The sequence below is a fragment of the Leucoraja erinacea genome, chromosome 21, assembly GCF_028641065.1.
Source record: "Leucoraja erinacea ecotype New England chromosome 21, Leri_hhj_1, whole genome shotgun sequence".
Lineage (NCBI taxonomy): Eukaryota > Metazoa > Chordata > Chondrichthyes > Rajiformes > Rajidae > Leucoraja > Leucoraja erinaceus.
Genome location: NC_073397.1, coordinates 4,571,391 through 4,596,976, shown reverse-complemented (window position 1 = coordinate 4,596,976; position 25,586 = coordinate 4,571,391). Strand labels below are relative to the sequence as shown.

Sequence of the window (25,586 nt, the reverse complement as noted above, 5' to 3'; positions counted from 1 at the left end):
TTGGTTTCCTCTGAAGACACAAAATACTGGAGTAACTCAGCGGGACAGGCAGCATCTCTGGATAGAAGGAATGAGTGACTGAAGTCTGAAGAAAGATGACAAGGATGATTTAGGTATACCAAAACATTTCATTGTCAGCTTCCTCTCGTTAAACATGATCTATTCTACATTTTCCTTTACTTTGTCCCCTTTGATGTCTCGTTTTCCCACCTTACCCTTCCATATCTCTGTGCCTCCCTCTGCCCTGACTCTCAGTCTGAAGAAGGGTCTTGACCCGAAACATGTCCCATTCCTTCCATCCAGAAATGCTGCCTGTCCCGCTGAGTTACTCCAGCATTTTGTGTCTATCTTCGGTGTAAACCAGCATCTGCAGTTCCTTCCTACACCATTGGTTTCCTCCAGAATTTTGTTTTTATCCTGTTCTGTAGGTCATTTGCTGGTTGGATTACCTATAGTTAACTGGAATGACGTTCCAGTCAGGTTTCAGCTTCACGCTTCCAGCAAGCCCTTAATTAGTTCGGCTGGGAGTTTAATCATTAACGGCTCCCTGGAGGAACGAGTTTACCTGAATCAGGCATTGCAATGTTTATCCTACTAATGAGGTTGATTCTCCATCAACCTCCCATTAAGCCAGTGGTTCCCAACGTGGGGCGTACGCCCCACAGGGGGGCAATTTGATTTTTAAGGGGGGCAATTGAGCGCGACTGAGGAGGTCTGGGTCCAAATTTTCGATTTTTATTTTTTTGGATTTTCCATCAGGTAAACATATGTAGTTTATGTTTCAGATGTTATTTTGAGTAAATAATTTGTTTTGGGTAAAAAAGGTCTTTATTGTGTAGTTATTACATAATCACCGCGCCATCGCTCTTCATGCACGTCGCACGAAGCGCGCGAGGTCATGGGAGAACCTTATTTATTGAATTGGGGGGCATCAGGATTTTAGAGGTGATTAGGTGGGACATGGCCAAAAAAAGGTTGGGAACCACTGCATTAAACAGTCATCTTGAATAACCTGAGGACCTGTCGTGGGGGGGGGGGGGGGGGGAGGGGGAGGGCGCTCTGTGAGGGAGGGGGAAGAACAATGGACAATGGGGACCCAGTGTGGGGGTGGGGTGGGGTGGGAGGGGACAAACGAGGAGCCGGCGTACTTTATAACTTTGTCAGCGCTGTAGGTGGCCGCTATTTGCAAGCAAATATTTTCACTGTGCCTTGTCACATGTGACAATAAAGTATTCCATTCCATTCTGCCTGCTCCCAACACATGGCTTTCTCCACTTTTAGCAGTTAGGGACCGGCGATCCCCAGGAATCTTTGGAGATGTTGCTTTTTTTTTTGAACAATCTCTGACAACATCCTTGAAGCATTTTCTTAACTTTGTAGCCATCATAGGTCAGCAGATTGCATAGCTCCCAGTTCAGTTTTGTTTAGTTCAGTTTAGTTCAGTTTAGTTTATTGTCACATGTACCGAGGTACAGTGAAAAGCTTTTGTTGCGTGCTATCCAGTCAGCAGAAAGACAATGCATGATTACAATCGATCCATTTACAGTGTATAGATACATGATAAGGGAATAACATTCAGTGCAGGGTGAAGCCAGCAAACTCCGATCAAGGATAGTCTGAATGACAATAAACGATTCCAATCACCATTTTTTTCGACTCTTCTTCTGACAAAAATAAATTGCAAAGTGTCAAGAAGACAGCAAGGGATAGGGCCAGGGAGGGTGCCCACAAATGTTTACAGTCCTCTTCATGTGTTATAATAATTCTGTGTTTTAAAGAAGGTTGAAACTGAGCATGTGTAACTGACACTTACTGCAGTCTATTTTAGTCAGATTCTGTTCTCTGTTTCCAAAGGACAAGTAACAATCGTAAAACAATAAAATAAGTGTCGAAAGGGTAATGGGGCATCTGCTTATCTGTAATGGGTGGAATTGGGCTGTGTTTAGTCTGCTGTGTCTTTCGGAGGTGTACAATTTAAATCAGTTATAAGACCATTTGGGCGAAGGAAAAGTGTTAAAGTGCCTGCTACAGTAAACAACACATCAAAGGAAAATTCTAGTTATTAGATGAATCTTTGTTCGTTGAGCAATCTCCTAGATTGTTCCCAATGATTACTCTATTTGGCTTGATTGCCTTTCCCGATCTTTGAGTTGTGTTTTAAAGTTTTTGTTAACACTTCACTCAAGATGACCTGGCTGAAACTGGAAGGCACACTGAGACTAGGTGCACCGTATTTATTGACTATGGCACTCTTTATAGAATGCCTGACTTTTCCTAATTTCCAAAGCCTATAATCACTGATGCAGGGCTTATTATCTAACCATGTGTGATTGATGGCCTCCTTTAGCTAACAGAATGGATACCTAGCTGTAATGAGCACATTATATCCTTCACTCTGCAGAAGGGCACGGCATATTCTTTCTTCATGATCGACATTGCAGCCAATACACTCAATTCAATTTCTGTTATAATCTACTGGAAGTTAAAATTGCTCATATTCTGCATTGGACTTTAATATATTCACCATCTATCAAGATTAATTCCTTTGATAATAAGCAGCACAAAACATATCAGTTTGAAGCTGATACAAGGAGATGGTCGCTACCCTTTAAAGGCTTGGAGCTGATGTGAATAAATTATTATATTTGAAAGTGTGGTTGTTTGAATACAAGGATATTCTCTATAATGATCAAAGATAGACACAAAATGCTGGAGTAACTCAGCGGGACATGCAGCCTTTCTGGATAGAAGGAATGTGTGACGTTTTCTGTCGAGACCCTTCATCAGACTGAGAGTCACGGGAGAGGGAAACGAGAGGTATGGAAGGGCAGGTGTGGAAACTAGAGATTAAAGAGGACAAAGTTCAAGGAAAATGTGGAATATATCATTGTTAGCTTGGGGAAGTTGACAACAAGGAGCACAATGTAAAATGTAACCAGGAGGACAGTCAGACTGGTCGGAGAACTAGGATGGGGAGGGATGGAGAGAGAGGGAAAGCAAGGGTTACTTGAAGTTAGAAGAGTCAATATTCATACCGCTGGGCTGTAAGCTACCCAAGCGAAATATGAGATCGAAATGTTGCAATTCTCTTACATCTCTTTGTGGCTAAATGAAAAAAATATGACAATTTATTGTTTTTCTTTTCATTTCTCTCAGTCATATGAAGCACTGATTTTGCTTTCCCGTCAATTGTATTGCCAGTTCTCCATCTATACTAATACATGTTAATGAGACTTTCAGTTTTGCACGGAATTATCTTTTGTAAATGCAAAGACAGGATACAGAGGGTTACTGTTTCCTCACAACATGGGGCTTGGTGAATACAAGCAGTGGGTTATTCAAGTCACGATCTGAGAGCATATTGGACCAGTAACCATCGGTTCACACATGACCGATTTGTAAACTGATTATGTATAACTCCTAAAATCTAATCTATGCCACTAAAGAGAACATTAACTAGCAGGGAAGATAACAGCTGAAAGATGAGTCGAATCACGTAACCGACCAGCTTCCCACACCTTTGACTTGTCCACAAGAATAAAATTCAATGTTTGCTACAATCCTAATATTGCATGACATTTTCCGTTGCACTACAGCCAATATGACCGGGTGCACTTGTATAAAAGCCCAAAGTATATCCGTGCAGCTTCCTTGTGTGAAAACAGAGTGTTTATTTTGTGAAGATGAGTTTGTGTTTCAGGATCCTTCAAATGACAATCTTTTAAGTAGCGAAACACAAACACGAAATGTGGGAAATATTAAGTCAATCAAGGGGTGGGGAAACAGAACCGGGCTGTACACTTGTGGAGCAAAAGGTTTTGGAATACAAAGGAGGGGGGGGGGGGGGGGGGGGGGAGGGAGAATGGATCGGAAAGGAGTGGATCCGAAGAGTGAACCGATGGGGTGAAAATCATCAGAGGTTAAATTACATGAGGATTGTAATGTGGGGATTAGGCAAGCTTCATTGTACACTTCAAAATTCCAACAAAAAAAATGATAATGATCTTATTATAACGTTCCAGGACTTTTTTGGCTTTCCTTCCAAATGTGGGATACTCCCCCTTTTCTTCCTTCATTTCTGGACTCCAAGCAGTGTCTCACAAATCTATTGCTTCACCTCATTCTTCGTTCTGTCCAATGTCCAATCTTGCTCGGCCAGCTGCGCCAAACAATCTGTTACATTGGGTGACCACAGAAGAAAGGAAATCTCGGAATATCCGTATTCTACTAATTGGTTAGGCTCAAAGTAAGAAACATTGCAAATCACGTAAAGACAAATATTGAAACTTTCATTTTATTTTCTATGACCCCATTTTAAAATACTGAGCATAGCACCAGAAATATTTACCTTTCACTGTATCCTCTTCACAACTTAACTGGGGGGAGTGTAAAAAAAGTACCAATTCTGTCATATTTTACAGCAAAAGAAAGCTGACACGGATACTTGCGTTTCAGATACTAGACCTTATGACAGTGTCCTTCAGTATAAAAAGTCATGCTTCATGAACTCGAATGTTGCCTGGGGCCTAAGCTGTCAGAAATAATCAGTTTATTTCTTCCTCTTAACATCTGACATTTATTTCGAAGGATGGTAGTTCTGTCTGCAGGGCATCCTAACTGAGGAAAGTCTGGCTCCGTACAACACCATTCTGATTTCTTTTGACAAGAGGATTGAGTGGAAATGTTACTTAGTTAAATAATCCTACGGTAGGCAACATCATGAGATTGTGATGGCAAGCTTTGGATTTGCAGAGGTCCTAGCAGGAGAGCATTGAGAGTGGATGATTGCCTTGTCAAGAATTGATGGGGTTTGGCAATACAGAAGAAATCATTGGAACAGAAACCTTCAAGTCACATTATAGGTGAGGATGAGCTATTCCAGAAACACGGGACGAATAGAACAGAGATCGAGCTTGTTTCTGTCTCGTCTTTCCGTTCCTCTGTTGGTGTCCTGGGAGTCGAGATGATTGCCCCAGGTAAAATATTCCTCCACAAATGGAACAAAGCAACAGAATGTATATCTGGGAATCCATGGAGTTCGGAAATGTCATTTATCCTGCCACAACAGTTAATCAGGATCTGAAATGCCAGTGATATGAAGCTCGCTGCAGGTGTGGCTGTGACAAGAATAACAATCAAAATAACTTGTACAAATCCAAAAGTCATCCACTATTTTGGAGTTCAGCATTCGGCAATAAAAAAGAAAGACCATAGGATTGCTGTTTTCACTAAGATTAACAGGAGGAATTGCAGGGTGCAATATTCAAATCTTTAGTAACAACCCCCACATCCCAGGTAATAAAAGCTAAGTTCATTCGGCAATAAAAAAGAATGACCTCTCCACATCTTTTAGATTCAGCCCGACTAAACCGTGGCATAATCCTGGTCGAAAAAAATTCCAGGAGCCTAAATAATAGAGGGAATTTGGTTAATTTCGACAGGATGAGGAATAACAGTCTTATAAACCAAGGGGTGTCAGGGGTTATGGGGAGAAGGCATGAGAAAGGGGTTAGGAGGGAGAGATAGATCAGCCATGATTGAATAGAGTAAGATGGGCCGAATGGCCTAATTCTGCTCCAACAACGTATGACCATACGAAACCAGTAGAGATAATTGTTTACATTGAGACATTGCATGTGCAGTGCAGATTAAGAAGAAATGCAGAGATCTTTTCCAAGCTCAAACTGAACAGAATGCTGCATCTCAATTTGTACGTATCAGGACAGGTTTGATAACCTGGCGACCAGGAGACATTACCACGGAGGTGTTTTCTTCTCGGATATATCCTCAGTTATTCATTTCTTCCAGTTCAGAGGCAATGAAGCAAGCTAACTTTCCTCCCCATACTGGCATCGACGAATACGTTTCTAATCAATTACAGTTTGGCTAGAATTGCTTCCACTCTGCACACCACGGTGCAAGCAATTTCAAGAAGTCCCAGACTGCTACATTTTGGTTAGCATTTGCAATCCTGTTGAACAATTGATATGAACCAGGTTTGACGCAGATGGTTTATTGTGCAGTGTTTTGCAGCTATGCAGGTGTTCACTTATGCTTTTCAAAGAGAGACAAATCGCCGATATATAAGCCCTGTCGTTTTGTACGGAGTTTAGCAATTTTACTTTAGATCAGCAAGTGAAATAAATAAAATTGCCAAAACTCGAGACACTCCATTCTTCATTACCATTTTAAACCGTAAACAACCAGTATAATTTTGTGCCCGAATGTGGGTCGGTCCTGTTGCAGAAATTTGCACGGTCTCACAGTACTAACTCAATACATTCACTCTGGCTGCTAACCTTGCTAATGTTACAAAAGAAGGGGATTGGTCATGATATGGACTGGGAATGTTGCCATCACATTGTGGGAGAAACCACTATGTCATTGGCAAAACCTTACCGCAGCAACTGAAAGGGCTGTCTGATTTCCAGGTTTGGAAGGTTAGTTGGAGAAGGTGATGTTGATAAACAGGAAAGCTATTTATTTGACTTTCCTGACTGATCCAGTGCCAGCTTTCAGGATTTAAGCTGCGCTGCATTATTGGGAATGATTGTACTGTTTCAGCAGGAGAGCAAAAAGAGACTGGGTGTTAGGCCGTCAGCTGCTATGAGCCGTCGTCTGCCTGATTTCCTGAGTAAAGTCCAGCGATCTGCCTGAACCGAGGTCCCCAGTCACTGAGGTAGTTATAGTCCTGGTCTGAGTCAGTGGAGAGAGAGTTGATGGAACTGAGAGACTGGGCCGCCGAGCAGGTGCCTTCATACGCATATGTTTGGAAAGAGTCATATGGGGGGACGGACAAATCTGCATCCGCCTCCTCGAGCTTTTTACAGACAAAACTCCTGAAAATGGAGAAATCTGCATCTGGATTCTGGAACCATTGGGGCAGCAAATGAAGTTCTGGGGTCACGCTTTCTCCTTCTGCTTTGACCTCCGTGACGTCATAGAGGCTTCGCAATGTTGTCATGTCGTAGGCCTCGGTGTCCTCCTCCCCTCCTCCTTCGTCGTTGTACTTAATGACGTTATCCCGCATGTCTTCCTCGTCCTCGGAGATCATGTGCCCCTTCCTGTGTCTCTTCAGGGTCAGGATCAGGAGGACAAATACTAAAGGAGAAAGGGGAGACACAACGTTAGTCCCTCATTCCCAAAAGAACGAAGCTGAGTTCGGCCACACTCGTTCAATGAGCAATCGAATTGTTTCATCTATAATCCTTCCAAAGAGTTGCTTGTTTTTCGATTCTGATTTTTAGATTTAGATTTTAGATTGAGTACAGAGTTTTGCCACATTTTCACTGGAACACCACAGATGAATCAAGTAATCCCAACCCAATATAGCCACATTACCGGAGATCCTTTTTCCCTGTGGCTATTAAACTGTACAACTCTTCCCCCTTCTGTATGGACAGACTGACTCCCCCCCACCTCCCCCCACCCCACCCCCATTCCCCATCTTTGCAAATCCATCACCCTGGACTTTTCCACTAAAAAATAATTTAATTTCATGTTTCTACAATATTAAACATGCGCTGTGCAATAACTGGTCACTTTCATTTCATTATTATTATAATGTACATGGCACTTTCTTGTGCCTTGTAACTGTATCTTTTGACTGGTGGAAGACCAATTTCCCTCTGGGATAAATAAAATTGTTTTATCATCGTAATCACAACTAAAGCAAACTAAAAGTAAGGCAACATTCAGAAAAAAACAGCTGTCACTTCAGACCTTAAAAGTTCACTTCTTCTACTAACATCTCTTACCCCTTTGTTGCCATAAAACCTCTTGACAGAATTTTTGTGTTTCAGTTCATAGTAATTTAGTTGGCAAAGCTTAGGTTTCCGAATGTTTAAGAAGGAACTGCAAATGCTCGAAAAATTGAAGGTAGACAAAAATGCCGGAGAAACTCAGCGGGTGCAGTGAAGGAAATAGGCAACGTTTCGGGGCGAAACCCAGAGGGTTTCACCCTGAAATGTTCCCTATTTCCTTTGCTCCATAGATGCATGCTGCACCCGCTGAGTTTCTCCAGTATTTTTGTCCACCTTAGGTTTCCGAATCACTGATAAAGATGTCAGGAAGCCTGGAAAATTGTCAGCTTCAGAGTCGCTCCATAGAAAGAAGAATTTAAAAAAAACTCAGACTGAACTACATCAGTGATTTACCAAATTTACGGCCATCTTTTGCACCACTCTGCCCAGAGGATTTAGATAGGATTTTTGCTGAAATTCTAAGGGAAATCAGGGCAATCTTAACATTTACGAGTGTCAGGGGTTATGGGGAGAAGGCAGGAGAATGGGGTTAGGAAGAAGAGATAGATCAGCCATGATTGAATGGTGGAGTAGTAGACTTGATGGGTCGAATGGCCTAATTCTGCGCCTATCACTTATGACCTTATGACCTTATTTGGCAATGCAATGTAAAAATCTGCGATAGTGGGTGCGCTTGTCTTGTTCGAAAGGACACTTGAAAGGTGCACTTGGACCTGGAGTATCTGGTATGGATATGCATGAACTAGTTATAAATATTTATATAACTATCTCATCTGTATATTTTCCATAGACAGGGTCTATTCAAGATATTCTGTTTATCAACCGGTAGACACGTTAACATCAGTTTCTAGTAAGCTTATTTTGTGCTTCAGTTACACAATTTCTTAGTTTTTTATTAAATTGAACAACTTATGAATTAGCATCTCGTTGTGTAATATCATGATCTACGGGGGGAGGTCCTAAATTGGGGAAAGGGTAATTAGGAAAGTTCGGTCAGGAGTTAGGGAGAGCAGATTGGGATTAGACGCTATAGAACAAGTCCACATCTAAGAGTCAATAAAGGGCGGGCAGGTCTGAATTCAGGACCAACATGTACCCAGAAGCAAAATAGACAAGGTTGTCAAGGTAGGGAACCTAGGATGTTACAAATGTAGTCAATTAGGAAATGGTAGCATTGGTAAGGTTTAGGGAGCTGACATCGGAAAGGGTCTATAGGGAATATAAAGAAAGCAGGGAAGAACATAAATAGGGTCCCAGGAGCACTAAAAAGAGTCATGAAATGTCCGTGGTGAGTAGAATTAAAGTAATTTTATACACACATTAAAAACAAAAGTGTGAATCGGTGGAAGATAGGGCCATCCAAGGACTAAGGAGGGAAGTTACTGTATGGCTGGAACCAGAAGAAGTAGGCGAGTTTCTAAATGAATACTTCACATCAGTATTTACCAAGGAGTAGGGCATGAAAGATAGTGAGATCAGGGAGGGGTCATTTGATATTCTTGGATATAGAGTCATAGTCATAGAGTGACACAGTGTGGAAACAAGCCCTTCAGCCAACTTGCCCACACCATCCAACATGTCCCAGCTATGCTAGTCCCACCTGCATGCGCTTGGTCCATATCCATCCAAACCTGTCCTATTTTGGATATATGATATCCAGATAGAAGAGGAGTTGGGTCCAGCACTTTGTTTTTTACTGGGTGCTGCACACCACACTCGAGTCAAGCTGGAGGCTAGGATAACAATTAAAGTCGCAAGCACTTCTAGGTGGAAGAATGATCTTATCTGCTTACCTATGAGTATAAGAATACAAACGAGCAGAGCAATAAGAGCCGCTGGGCTCATGACCGTAGATACAACGTAAGCGGTGGCACTGCAAGACTGTATGGCACCATCTCCATCACAACCACACACTCGAACAGTGAGGGTTCCGGTGCTGCTCAGAGCCGGCGGTCCACTGTCAACCACGAGAATCGGGACAAAGTAGATGTCCTGTTCTTGACGGTTGAATCCATTTTTGTGGGTTAGGATTCCAGCAGTATTTTCTAAAAAAGAAACCCAAAAAAAGATAGAAGGTAAATTTCTCTGTTAGAAGCCAATGTGGAAAATCTATTTGCTGCTTGGTTCTGCTAGTGTGTCCAATACAACTGGACTCCGATAAGGCTGTCAATATCTGCCAACTATACCTGATAAACGCCTACCCAACCCCGTCAAGATTTATGTTGATCCTCATTCTGAATTTGGCAAAGGCCAGCAACAATTAAAACTAACATTCAATCCCATAAACATATCTTGAGAAGCTGTCAGTGCAGCTGCATCTTAGGCATGAAAATTGACTCATCTGTCTGTGTATGCAGATGATTGCAGCACAGCAAATGAAATATATCTTTCAGCTCATTGGCGATGATAAATCGAATTAACTTGGCATCCCACACACACTGCGCTTCAAGTATTATTTGGAATTAGTGTTATTATCTCCTCACCTCAAATAAAATGGTGCAAAACATTGATAAATATATATTTAGACGTCTTTTCATTGACACCTTCACCCTTTTTGGCAACACTTTACCGCTTCTGGCCACAAAAGGAGGTAATCACATACCCAGTGTTTCTAGCAGGAGATTGGAGCGCCTATCCCCAATGCAATGAGAATCTGCTTGATGCATTTATGCAGAAATTAAATTCATTTACCTAAACATTCAGATTCTCTAATAATTGATTAATGCAGTACTCCTGTGGCTTTGAATCAGTTCTTGATACCTTGTGTAGGAAGAAACTGCAAATGCCGATTTAAACTGAAGAAAGACACAAAAAGCTGGAGGAACTCAGCGGGACAGACAACATCTCTGGAGAAAAGGAATAGGTGACGTTTCGGGTTGGGACTGGTTGGGTCAGACAATAGACAGTAGGCCATTCGGCCCCTCGAGCCAGGACCATCATGGCTGATCTTCCACAATCATTGAAGAAGGGTCTCAACCCGAAACGTCACCTATTTACTGCAGGGATGCTGTCTGACCTGCTGAGTTACTCCAGATCTTTGTGTCTATCTTGATACCTTGTGTTCTATTGACATTAAAACCATAAACACTCAGCAATCTATTGATTATGGCAAGAGACAGTCATCGTTAATCAAGAAGTTTACAGAATGGCATTCCTTCATATATCTATAAAATTCGTCATCACGTCATCTACATTTAAGAATCAGTCATTATTGTACAACAAAAATAGTTTGCACGTGCAGAGCCTTCTGTAACAGACTTTCAACTTCCAAAAAACATCAGTCGACATTTCTGTTGGGCACTAATGTCATAGCAACATAGAAAATAGGTGCAGGGGGAGGCTATTCGGCCCTTCTAGCCAGCACCGCCATTCATTGTGATCATGGTTGATCGTCCCCAATCAATAACCCGTGCCTGCCTTTTCCCCATATTCCTTGATTCCACTAGCCCCTTGAGTTCTATCTAACTCTCTCTTAAATCCATCCAGTGACTTGGCCTCCACTGCCCTCTGTGGCAGGGAATTCCACAAATTCACTACTCTCTGGGTGAAAACGTATTTTCTCACCTCAGTCTTAAATGGATCCCCTTTATTCTAAAGACTGTGGCACCTGGTTCTGGACTCGCCCAACGTTGGGAACATTTTTCCTGCATCTAGCTTGTCCAGTCTTTTTATAATTTTATATGTTTCTATAAGATACCCCCTCATCCTTCTAAACTCCAGTGAATACAAGCTGGTCTTTTCAATCTTTACTCATACGACAGTCCCGCCATCCCAGGGGTCAATCTTGTGAACCTACGCTGCACTGCCTCAATCACAAGGATGTCCTTCCTCAAATTAGGAGACCAAAACTGTACGCAACTGTACACTGTCAGTGTTTGAATATACAGGACATACAGCAATAGAGCCCAAAGTCCATAAAATCTGCAGTGAACATAATGCCAGATTGAGCGAATCTCATCTAATCTCCTCACGTATTGTCTTTCCGCTGGTTCGTTAGCACGCAACAAAATCTTTTCACTGTACCTTGGTACACGTGACAATAAACTAAACTAAAACTCAAACCTTATGTTATTTGTATCAGCCTATTCCCTTCTTATTCTTGTTCCTGCCCAAATGCTTCTTAACTGTTGCTATTATAACTGCTTCCACCACTTCCACCGGCTAAGCATTTGGGCACCCATCACTATGTAAACATATTGAATTGTATCTCATTTATCCCTCCCCCACATTTGCCCCCACCCCTTCAAATGAAACCTATGTTCCCCAGTAATCAACATTTCCACCCTCAGAAAAAAAAGACTCTGAAAATATTTTCTATCTCGACCACAGATAATTTTGCATTAATAAAGAATTCCTCAAGTATTATTTTAGTTCAGTTAAGTTTAGCTTAGAGATACAGCACAGAAACAGGCCCTTCGGCCCACTGTCTCCACACCGACTTTATGGCCGAAGGGACAACATGCTGCAGGTGACTGGTGGAGCTTGGTGGGGAATGAGAGCGGGCTGTAGTGCACTGGTAGGAAGCGACACAATGGGAGTGTTCTGTGGTTCGCTGATAGGTAGCGGTGAAACGGGAAGGGGCTGTGGTCTGCTGGTACCCAATGGGGAAAGGGATGGGACAGTAACTCACTTATACATAGCGGTGGAACGGAGTGTGCTGTAGTTCACAGGTGATTGGTGGGGAATGGGAAGGGGCTGTAGTTTCCTGGTGCTTGCTTGGGAATGGGAAGGGGCAATAGACATTCAACAATAGACAATAGGTGCAGGAGTAAACCATTCGGCCCTTCGAGCCAGCACTGCCATTAAATGTGATCATGGCAGTATAATATAGATAAATGTGTGGACTCTGTTCTGGACTTTATAAGCTCCACCATCAATAGTGTCACCTCCCTCAAACAGGTGACCATATACCCGAATCAGAAGCCATGGATGAACAGCGAGGTCAGGCTACTGCTGAAAGCACGGGACACCGCTTTCAGGTCAGGCGATGCTCGAGCCTACAGTTCATCCAGGGCTAACCTGAAGAGGGCCATCAGGAAGGCCAAGCACTGCCATAAGCTCAGGATTGAGGAGCACTTCAACAACAACTCCGACCCCCGACGCATGTGGCAAGGCATCCAAGCCATCACGGACTACAGACCCTCCAACATCACCCCCACATCCAGCGACGCCTCCTTCCTTGAGGAGCTTAATCACTTCTATGGCCGCTTCGACAGGGACAATCTAGAGACAACCATCAAGGCTGTGCTACCTGCCGATCACCAACCCCTCACACTCACCCCCTACGACGTGTACGTGGCACTGAGTAGGACTAATGCACATAAGGCTGCTGGCCCTGACGGCATCCCCGGGCGCGTGCTCAGGGCCTGTGCTGCGCAGCTGACAGACGTCTGGACTGACATCTTCAACCTGTCACTTGCCCAAGCAGTTGTCCCCACTTGCCTTAAAGCCACCTCCATCGTGCCAGTGCCAAAACACTCCACTGCGGCAAGCCTCAATGACTTCCGCCCAGTTGCACTTACCCCCATCATCACCAAGTGCTTCGAGAGGCTGGTCCTGGCACACCTCAAAAGCTGCCTACCCCCCACACTGGATCCGTATCAGTTTGCCTACCGCAAGAACAGGAGTACGGAGGATGCCATCTCAACGGCACTTCACTCCGCCCTCTCCCACCTCGACAACAGAGACACTTATGTAAGAATGCTGTTCATCGATTACAGCTCAGCATTCAACACCATTATTCCATCAAAACTGATCACCAAACTCGGTAACCTGGGCATCGACCCCTCCCTCTGCAACTGGATACTGGACTTTCTAACCAACAGACCCCAGCCTGTGAGGTTAGACAAGCACACCTCTTCAACCCTCACCCTGAACACCGGCGTTCCTCAGGGCTGTGTGCTGAGCCCACTTCTCTACTCCCTCTTCACCTATGACTGCACACCTGTACATGGTACTAACACCATCATCAAGTATGCAGATGATACAACGGTGATTGGCCTCATCAGCAACAACGATGAGCTGGCCTACAGGGAGGAGGTCCAGCACTTAGCAGCATGGTGCGCTGACAACAACCTGGCCCTTAACTCCACGAAGACCAAGGAGCTCATTGTAGACTTCAGGAAGTCCAGAGGCGGCACGCACACCCCCATCCACATTAACGGGACGGAGGTGGAACGTGTTTCTAGCTTCAGGTTCCTGGGAGTCAACATCTCCGATGACCTCTCTTGGACCCACAATACCTCTACTCTGATCAAGAAGGCTCATCAGCGTCTCTTCTTCCTGAGGAGACTGAAGAAGGTCCATCTGTCTCCTCAGATCCTGGTGAACGTCTACCGCTGCACCATCGAGAGCATCCTTACCAACTGCATCACAGTATGGTATGGCAACTGCTCTGTCTCCGACCGGAAGGCATTGCAGAGGGTGGTGAAAATTGCCCAACGCATCACCGGTTCCACGCTCCCCTCCATTGAGTCTGTCCAAAGCAAGCGTTGTCTGCGGAGGGCGCTCAGCATCGCCAAGGACTGCTCTCACCCCAACCATGGACTGTTTACCCTCCTACCATCCGGGAGGCGCTACAGGCCTCTCCGTTGCCGAACCAGCAGGTCGAGGAACAGCTTCTTTCCGGCGGCTGTCACTCTACTCAACAACGTAACTCGGTGACTGCCAATCACCCCCCCCCGACACTTATTATTAGTCATTCAATCGTTTGCTATGTCGCTCTTCCAGGGAGATGCTAAATGCATTTTGTTGTCTCTGTACTGTACACTGACAATGACAATTAAATTGAATCTGAATCTGAATCTGAATCTGAATCTGAAATGTGAGGTTATCCACTTTAGCGGCAAAAACAAGGGGAAGATTATTATCTCAATGGGGCTAGGTTAGGTAAGGGGGAGCTACAGCGAGACCTGGGTGTCCTTGTACACCGGTCACTGAAAGTTGGCGTGCAGGTAGAGCAGGCAGTGAAGAAAGTTAATGAAATGTTGGCCTTCATAACAAGAGGATTTCAGTATAGGAGTAAAGAGGTTCTTCTGCATTTGTATAGGGCTCTGGTGAGACCACATCTGGAGTACTGTGTACAGTTTTGGTCTCCTAATTTGAGGAAGGACATCCTTGTGATTGAGGCAGTGCAGTGTAGGTTCACGAGATTGATCCCTGGGTTGGCGGGACTGTCATATGAGGAAAGATTGAAAAGACTAGGCTTGTATTCACTGGAGCTTAGAAGGATGAGGCTGGATCTTATAGAAACATATAAAATTATAAAAGGACTGGACAAGCTAGATGCAGGAAAAATGTTCCCAATGTTGGGCGAGTCCAGAACCAGGGGCCACAGTCTTAGAATAAAGGGGAGGTCATTTAAGACTGAGGTGAGAAAAAGCTTTTTCACCCGGAGATTTGTAAATTTATGGAATTCCCTGCCACAGAGGGCAGTGGAGGCCAAGTCACAGGATGGGTTTAAGAGAGAGTTAGATAGAGCTCTAGACGATAGTGGTGTCAAGGGATATGGGGAGAAGGCAGACACAGGTTATTGATAGGGGACGATCAGCCATGATCACAATGAATGGCGGTGCTGGCTTGAAGGACCGAATGGCCTCCTCCTGCACCTATTTTCTATGTTTCTATGCTTCTATGTCTGATCAACCTTCCCATATCCCCCGACTCAGCTATTTTTAAGAGCCCTATCTAGCTCTCTCTTGAAAGTATCCAGAGAATCTGCCGCCACCACCCACTGAGTCTGAGAATTCCACAGACTCACAACACTCTGTGTGAAAAAGTGTTTCCTCATCTCAGTTCTAAATGGCTTACCCCTTATTCTTAAACAGTGGCCCCTGGTTCGGCACACCCCTAACACCAGGAGCATGTTTCCTGCCTCTAGCATGTCCAAACCCTTAATAATCCTATATATTTCAATAAGAAACCCTCTCATCCTTCTAAACTCCAGAGTATACAAGCCCAGCCACTCCATCCTCTCAGCATATGACAGTCCCGCCATCCCGGGAATTAACCTTGTAAACCTACGCTGCACTCCCTCAATAGCAAGAATGTCCTTCCTCCAATTAGGGGACCAAAACTGCACACAATACTCCAGGTGTGGCCTCACTAGGGCCCTGTACAACAGCAGAAGGACCTCTTTGCTCCTATATTGGATTCATCTTATTATGAATGCCAAGATGCCATTCGCTTTCTTCACTGCCTGCTATACCTGCATGCTTACTCTAATTGACTGATGAACAAGGACCCCCACATCCTGTTGTACTTCCCCTTTTCCCAACTTGACACAATTTAGATAATAATCTGCCTTCCTCTTTTTGCTACCAAAGTGGATAACCTCACATATATCCGCATTAAACTTCATCTGCCATGCATCTGCTCACTCACCCAACCTGTCCAAGTCACCCTGCATTCTCATAGCATCCTCCTCATAGTTCACACTCCCACCCAGCTTTGTGTCATCTGCAAATTTGCTAATGTTACTTTGAATCCCTTCATCTAAATTATTGATGCATATTGTATACTGTGATTCCAGCACCGAGCCTTGCGGTACCCCTCTAGTCACTGCCTGCCATTCTGAAAGGGACCCGTTAATCCCTACTCTTTGTTTCCCGTCTGCCAACCAATTTTCTATCCATGTCAGCACTCTACCCCCAATACCATGTGCCCTAATTTTGCCCACAAATCTCCTATGTGGGACCTTAGCAAATGCTTTCTGAAATCTAGGTACACTACATCCATTGGCTCTCCCTTGTCCATTTTCGTAATTATATCCTCAAAAAATTCCAGAAGATTAGTCAAGCATAATTTCCCCTTCATAAATCCATGCTGACTCAGACCGATCTTATTATTGTTATCCAAATGTGCCGCTATTTCATCTTTTCTGATTGACTCCCGCATCTTCCCCACCACCGATGTCAGGCTAACTGGTCTATAATTCCCTGTTTTTTCTCTCCAGCCTTTCTTAAAATGTGGGGCTGTAGTTTCCTGGTGCTCGGTGGGGAATGGGAAGGGGGCTATGGTTTACTGGTGCTTGGTCTCCCATGCTTGGTTGGACCTGGTGTGGGATCAGTCAGCCTGCATCTTTCAACATGGATTTACAGTTGAATGAAAGAAAGTTGCAATAAGGAAGACTATGTGATTTTAATTACTTGTAGTGGTTGTAATCTTTGAGGAATTTCAGAATTTAGGAAATCAATTCTATTTAGTTTCGTTTAATTTAGAGACACAGCATAGAAACAGGCCCTTCAGCCCATCGAGACCTCGCTCACCATGTTTCCCGCACACTAACTTTATCCTACACACACTAGAGACAATTTACAATGTTACTGAAGCCAATTAACCTACAAACCTGTACGTCTTTGGAGTGTGGAGGAAACCAGCGCACCAGGAGAAAACCCACTAGGTCACGTGGAGAACGTACAAACTCCGTACTGACAGAACCCGTGGTCAGGATCGAACCTGGGTCTCTGGTGCTGTAAGGCAGCATATCTACTGCTGCACCACCCTGCTGTCAATTTGTTTTTACATGTTTAATAGATTTTACAACCAGATCTGGAGGCATGATATCAATGGTGTTCTGTGAGCAAGACTTATTCCTGCCCGCCCATGTCACCACAAGGGATTGAGGCACTACATGTGTTCAGAACAGATGTGTCAGCAGGCTTACCTTGTGGGCACAGACTAAGTATAAAATACACAAGAGTGCAGTTAAACTTTCAGAATCCACATGAGATTAGGGGTGAACAGTCAAAACACATGGGATTATGGGTAACATAATGGCACAGTTCAAACATGGTTAACAGACAGGTAACACTATGGTATTTTTCTGGGTGCAGCAAAAATTAGTTCTTGGGCCTTTCATAGTGATATATATATATCAATTATATGGAACAGGGGCAATAAACATAATATTTTAATGTCTAGAGATATGCATAAGTTCTTAAGTGATAGGAGGAGAATTAGGCCATTCGACCCATCGCCTAAGTCTGCCATTCAATCTTGGCTGATCTTTCTCTCCCTCTCAACCCCATTCTCCTGGCTTCTCCCTATAACCCCTGACACCCATACTAATCAAGAATATATATATATCTGTCTTAAAAATATCCATTGATGGCCTCTACAGCCTTCTGTGGCAATTACTGTAACTCCACAGATTCACGGTGGGAGGTCACGGTGGCGCAGCGGTAGAGTTGCTGACGTTCAGTGAATGCAGCGTCGGAGACCCGGGTTCGATCCCGACTACGGGTGCTGGCTGTATGGAGTTTGTACATTCTCCCCGTGACCTGCTTGGGTTTTCTCTGAGATCTTCGGTTTCCTCCCACACTCCAAAGACGTACAGGTTTGTAGATTAATTGGCTTGGTAAATGTAAATATTGTCCCCAGTGAGTGTAGGATAGTGTTAATGTGCGGGGATTGCTAGTCGGTGTAGACACGGTGGGCTGAAGACCCTCCCCGCTCCCCGCTCCCTGCCATGGATGCCCTCCACCGAAAACGGTGTCTGAGACGGGCTGGGAAGATCATCAAAGACCCCTCACACCCCAACCATGGACTGTTTGCCCTCCTCCCATCAGGGAGGCGGTACAGGAGCCTCAGGTCACGTACCAGCAGGATGAGGAAAAGCTTCTATAACAACACAATCACACTGCTGAACTCGGAGTCCCGACGATAGATTTCTCTGGTCCCTCCGTCCCCCTTTGTTTAATCATTCTGTATTTCCTGATTATTCTGTATCTTCTCTCTTTCTATTTTTTTCTTGTTTTTTTTTCTCTTTATGTACAACTACTACGGACTGACGCAAAACTGCATTTCGTTGTACTGATACTTGTATTTGTGCGATGACATTAAAGTTGAATTGAATTGAATTGAATTGAATTGAATTGAATTGAATTGAAGAAATTCCTCCTCATCTCCTTCCTAAAGGAACATCCTTTGATTCTGATGCTAGATATAGCTCTTGGGGCCAAAGGAATCAAGGAATATGGGGAGAAAGCAGGAACAGGGTACTGATTCTGGATGATCAGCCATGATCATAATGAATGGTGGTGCTGGATCGAAGGGCCAAATGGCCTATCCCTGCACTATTTTCTATGCTTCTATGATATGTTACAAGGCCAGGGTCGAGAAATGGAAGATTGTGAGCTATGAGGAAGATACAATGTCTGCAAGGTGATTTTGTTAATTTGTGTGGGTGGGTAAATGCATGGCAGATGGAGGTTAAAGTGGATAAACATGACGTGATTCTCTTTAAATCTAAAAATAGGATGGCATTTTATTATCTGAAGATGATAGACTGGGATAGGGCAGATGCAAGGAAAACTGGGTGGAAATATAAGAAAGTGCAGAAGGTGGAATCGGAGACAACAATAAACTACTCGAAGAACTCAACAGGTCAAGCAGCATCTGTGGGCAGTTTATTATCGGAAGATAGGCTGGGATGGGGAGACGCAACGAAAATTGGGTGGAAACACAAGAAAGTGCGGAAGGTAGAATCGGTGAAAACATTAAATTACTGGAGAACTGCAGTAGTCATGCAGCATCTGTGGGGCCAATGAGACTTGGGTGGTCCTCATGCAGCAGTCGCTGAAGGTAACTATTTGAATGTTGAAAGCAGTTAGGAAGGCAAATGGTGAGCCGGACTTCACTACAAGAGATTTTGAGTACTAATAATCAGAGAACCCCTTTTTTCAGGATCTTTCGAGGTACTACACAGGGCTGTCCCTTAAGTCCTTTACTATTTGATATTGCTTTGGAAACTTTGGCCACCGCTATTAGGGAATCCCCTAATATTTTTGGTATTGTCCGCGGGAATAAGACACATAAGCTATCTCTTTATGCAGATGATCTGTATTATTAATTTCTAACCCTGATAAATCTATTCCGGCAATAGTAGCATTACTTAATCAATTTAGTCGTTTTTCTGGTTATAAACTAAATTTTAGTAAGAGTGAGTTTTTTCCATTAAATAATCTAGTTTCGAATTATGGGCAGTTTCCACTTAGATTGACTACCGAAAGTTTTACTTATTTAGGCATTAAGATCAACAAGAGACACAAGGATTTATTTAAAGCTACGTAATGTTATGCCTTTAATTGACCATATTTAACAACAGTTTACTAAATGGTCACCAATGTCCTTATCTTTAATCGGCCGAATCAATGCTATTAAAATGTTCATTTTACCTAAATTTCTGTATTTATTTCAGACGATACCAATTTTAATTGGCAAATCTTTCTTTGATATTATAGATTACAAAATTTCTCCATATATATGGCAGAATAAAAATTCCAGACTAAGTAAAAAATACTTACAGAAATCAAAAAAAGATTGTGGATTGGCATTGCCGAACCTTAGATTCTACTAATGGGCAGTCAATGGTCGTTATCTAACATTTTGGACAAAAGATTTAGAAGATACCCAATGCCCAGGATGGTTAAACCTTGAACGTGATTGCTTACAAGGTCTATCATTGGCTTCTATTCTAGGGACCTCGTTACCTTTTACAATTACGAGATTGAATAAATATACGACTAACCCAATAATAAGACATACGTTTCAAATATGGTTTCAATTTTGTTAGTTTTTTGGACTAAATGATTTTATCTTATCGAGTCCTATCTTATCCAATTTTCTCTTCCAACCTTGTAGTTCTGATCAAACCTTTTTGCTATGGAAGAGGAAGGGATTAGTAGCTTCTCGTGATTTGTTTTTGGAGGGTTGTTTTATGTCTTTTGAACAACTCTCCAATAGTTTACCTAATTTACACTTTTTTAGATATTTACAAATCAGACATTTTTTGAAGGCTTTTTCTCGCTACCACATCAAACCGAAATTTTGGAAAACATTTTACAGTTGAACCCTTATCAGAAAGGATTAATAACGACTATTTATGAGTTGATTTTGAAATTACAAATAGATACATTTGATAAAATTAAGAATGACTGGGAAAGAGAACTCCAAATTTTTCTATCTATAGAGAAATGGGAGAGGATTCTTCAATTAGTCAATACCTCTTCAATGTGTGCAAAACACGTTCTGATACAATTCAAGGTGGTTCACAGAGTTCATATGTCAAAAGATAAGTTAGCTCGTTCTATGATCATATAAATTCTACATGTGACAGATGTAATTCTGAAGTGGCCTCACTGACCCATATGTTTTGGTCCTGCCCACTTTTGGAAAAATATTGGAAATATTGTAGTCTTAGATATAATAGTTACAACCTCATCCTATTACTGCAATTTTTGGGCTACCAATGTTAGATTTTATTCATTTGTTCCGCTCCGCACATCGGTTGATTGCTTTTACCACACTAATCACCAGAAGATCTTAAAGATCTTTAAATTTTATTTAAAAAGAAAGGCTCTGGCCACACTCCAGTGATATTCTGAAATGAAATCATGTTTAAATTTAGAAAAAAATCAGGAGTGACATTGTTGAACCCTTGGTTAAATTTGATAAAACTTGGGGAAAATGTATTCAACACATTCACACAACATAAATTGCTCCCTCTCTAACCATTATATAAACTTTTACCTCTATACGGTGGGACGGACTTGACGACAAACAGACTTAAATTGTTGAAATGCGAGCAACATTCGATATTATAACGAGCCCTGCCCCCATCAACTACAACATCACCTTATTCTGCTGGCTCCTTGTAGTCTTCTGGCCCTGTGACACATTTACAAGTTTTACCACATTAATCCTCAAAAATAGACCGTTAATGCGCATTACTGGGGGCCAAAAGACCATTGAGGAACATGATCTACATTTATAACATTCTTTTACTATCCCTCATTTCCCATCTAGAATGGTTCTAAATGACTACACATGGGTTTAACATGGCAACATTGCAATTAATGCTTTTACTCCCTTCGCCATTTTTTAATTAGAGTGAAAAATAATGAAAAATAGAATGTATCGTAAATATGCAATTTAGCTTTTAAGATATTCCAATCCACAAGACACTAAATTAATTTCTCTGTGTATGGAACTAACATTTTTTTCCATGGTTGATTTTGCTTCCCAGTTTTTAAAATCCCTGCTCCAAAAATCAAGATTTACATCCACATAAAATATCTCAAGACCACAGGATTACGCCAGCCTTGGAGGGCATGTTTCTCCAGACTTTTGTTACATTGTTCATTCTAAATGTCAAATCTGTTTGTGAGCGACTTCATAGTCATTGAGAGGGGATCTTATAGAAACTTACAAAATTCTTAAGGGGTTGGACAGGCTAGATGCAGGAAGATTGTTCCCGATGTTAGGGAAGTCCAGGACAAGGGGTCACAGCTTAAGGATAAGGGGGAAATCCTTTAAAACCGAGATGAGAAGAACTTTTTTCACACAGAGTGGTGAATCTCTGGAACTCTCTGCCACAGAGGGTAGTTGAGGCCAGTTCATTGGCTATATTTAAGAGGGAGTTAGATGTGGCCCTTGTGGCTAAGGGGATCAGGGGGTATGAAGAGAAGGCAGGTACGAGATACTGAGTTGGATGATCAGCCATGATCATATTGAATGGCGGTGCAGGCTCGAAGGGCCGAATGGCCTACTCCTGCACCTAATTTCTATGTTTCTATAAGTTCATGGGTTCAAGTGATAGGAGCAGAATTAAGCCTTTCGGCCCATCGCCTACTCCGCCATTCAATTATGGCTGATCTATCTTCCCCTGTCAACTCCATTCTCCTGCCTTGTCCTCATAACCCTTGGCACCCACACTAATCAAGAACCTGGCAATCTCCATCTTGAAAATATCCATTGACGGCCTCAACAGCCCTCTGAGGCAATGACTTCCACAGTTTCACCGCATCTAACTAAAGAATTCCACCTCACCTCCTTCCGAAAGGTATGTCCTTTTATTGTGAGGCTATGGCCTCTGGTCCAAGACACCCACTCATGGAAACACCCTCGCTACATCTACTCTATCCAGGCCTTTCAGTATTCAGTAAGTTTCAATGAGGTCCCTTCTCCTCCTTCTAAACCCCTACAAGTGCAGGCCCAGTGCTGTCAAACGCTCACCATTTGTTAACCCAATTATTCCTGGGATCATTCTCGTAAACCACCTCTGGACCTTCTCCAATGTCAGCTCATCCCTCCTCAGATATGAGGCCCAAAACTGCTCACAATACTACCAATACATTTTCATTTCATTGCACATCTCGTATGTGTATGTGACGAATAAACTTGACTTGACAATACAGTCTAACCAGTGTCTTAAAAAGCCTCAGCATTACGTCCCTAGCCCTCTTGATATAAATGCTAACATTGCATTTGCCTTTTTTATTCCCCATTATCACTTCACAAGTATCATTCTCCAGCGGTCCAATGTCCACTCTTGCCCCTTTCTTACTATTTAAATGTATGGAGAAACCTTTGCCCTCTTCTTTTATCGGAGTTTGTACATTCTCCCTGTGACCACATGGGTTTTCTCCAAGATCTTCGGTTTCCTCCCACACTCCAAATGTTAATATTGACCAAATTAGAGACACCATAAAATGGAGGATCCCTGCATTTGTCAGAATTGCTTAACCTTTGTCAGTGGAAAATTACAGGCTTTGGATGGCGCCGATTAGTCTGAGCTTCAGAATGATATGCAGGATAGTGAAGGATCCAGCTGTTTTCCTCATTTCCTCTTAATTGATAATATGTATAGGAACACTGCAGCCAAACTTAAACGCTTTTATAAGATTGGATTGCTGCAAAAGCCTTGTATATATTGTAAATGATGTTGCTAGATAGTTACTCTACTGTTTGTTGATTGGTTAAAGTGTTGAGCCTCTGGCAGGTTTGTTTGGATTTCAGGGTAAATGTTGCATTATTCGAGTTAAGTTAGCTTCCTCTAGAAGCTTCTCCTGCAACAATGTAAGGGAGACTCTGTTATTGGTCTGTGTAACGGTCAATAATATGCTGTTGTAATTCATATATTTGATTGGATTGTAAAGATACCACCCCTCTGTAGTTCGGCCCCTCATGGTTCGGGGACCGTTAAAACAACTAATAAAAAGTTCCACATCATCCAATAGTTTATGATGGGGTTGAACCTGTGACTCCTGCAGATTTCCCATTCAGATGAGAAGTGGGTAGTTTTTAATGTGAGCTGGCAGTGGGTGTTGGGTTGTTGTGTTGGAAGGAACTGCAGACGGAGGTTTAACCCAGCAGTGGTGTGTTCCCAAACCGAGCTGTGATGCATCCTGATAAAATGCTTTCTGTGGTGCATCTGTAGAAGTTGGTGAGAGTTGTAGGGGACATGCCAAACGTCCTAAGCCTTTCAAGGAAGTAGAGGAATTAGTGTGCTTTCTTGGCCGGGCCAGGAGAAGTTGTTCGTGATATTGACCCCTGGGGATTTGATGTTTTCTCTACTTCGGCGTAGTCAGTTCAAACTGGATTTGTATTTTCTGTTCTCCCATTTCATTTTCTATGTTCCCTTAATCCAGACTTTCCTCAATTTTTCCAAATTTTTCCACCCATACAACTCAAGTCTTGAACTCTCATCAATAATCACACTATTTGCCCCAGTCTTTCAAAGCCAAATGTTTAAGAAGGAATTGCAGATGCTGAAAAATGCTGGAGAAACTCAGCGGGTGAGGCAGCATCTATGGAGCGATGGAAATAGGCAACGTTTCGGATCAAAACCCTTCTTCAGACTGATGTGAGGGTGGGGGTGGCGGGAGGAAGAAAAGACGAGGTGAAGCCAGTGGGCTGAGGGGGAGCTGAGAATGGGATGAGAAAGTAAGGGCTACCTGAAATTGGAGAAGTCAATGTTCATACCGCTGGGGTGCAGACTGCCCAAGCGAAATATGAGGTGCTGTTCCTCCAATTTACGGTGGTCCTCACTCTGGCCATGGAGGAGGTCCAGGACAGAAAGGTCGGATTCAGAATAGATTGGGGAGTTGAAGTGCTGAGCCACCGGGAGATCAGGTTGGTTATTGCGAACCGAGCGGAGGTGTTTGGCGTAGCGATCGCCAAGCCTACTGCCTGGGTCCTCGAATGGAGTCAAGGGGGGAGGTTCAAAAACGACAAGTGTAGCATTTCTTGCGGTTGCAAGGTAAAGTGACCAGTGAGGGGGTGCTTCGGGTGGGAAGGAATGAATTGACCAAGGAGTTACGGAGGGAGCGGTCTCTGGCGAAAGCAGACAGGGGAGGAGATGGGAAGATGTGGCAAGTGATGGGATCACATTGGAGGTGGCGAAAATGTTGGAAGATTATTTGTTGTATGTGACGGCTGATAGGGTGGAAGGTGAGGACAAGGGGGACTCTGCCCTTGTTACGAGTATGGGTGCTGGGGGGGGGGGGGGGGGGGGGGGGGGGGGGGGGGGGGGGGATGGGGAATGAGAGCAGAGTCACGGGGTATTGAAGCCTCATCTACAGTAGAAGAGGGGAATCCTCGTTCCCTGAAGAATGAGGACATCACAGATGCCCTGGTATGGAACAAGTCATTCTGGGAGCAGATGCGGCATAGATGGAGAAATTGGGAGTAGGGGATGGAGTCCTTACAGGAAGCAAGGTGGGAAGAAGTGTAGTCCAGAAAGCCATGGGAGGCAATGGGTTTATAGTGGATGTCGGTCAGAAGTCTATCACCTGCAATGGAGATAGAAAGGTCAAGAAATAGTAGGGAAATGTTGGAAGACCACCAGGGGCACCGTGGAGATGGCAGCCCTGCCGGCAGTCTGTCTTTGCAATCTTTTTGTTATTTTTTAGTTTGTTAAAAGTTTTGTTTTAATGTTCTTCATTTTGTTTATTATGGGGGATGGGGGAGGGGGAGGGGATCGGTGAAAATTTTGTTCAGGTTCTTACCTTCCCGGAGATGTGATCAATTTTCGGATCACAT

General features: G+C 43.2%; 1 protein-coding gene across 1 annotated transcript in view; it reads right to left on the bottom strand.

The window, feature by feature from the left end:
* Positions 1-3,916: 3,916 nt before the first annotated feature.
* The window catches only part of LOC129707178 (cadherin-22-like), a gene marked incomplete at its 5' end in the record, with an annotated part of 810,235 nt that continues 788,565 nt past the window's right edge, over positions 3,917-25,586 (bottom strand). Inside the window, 2 exons of the mRNA XM_055651984.1 lie at positions 3,917-7,101; positions 9,557-9,808. Of these exons, the coding sequence (XP_055507959.1) occupies positions 6,605-7,101; positions 9,557-9,808 (749 nt within the window). The remainder of the gene's footprint in view (positions 7,102-9,556; positions 9,809-25,586) is intronic.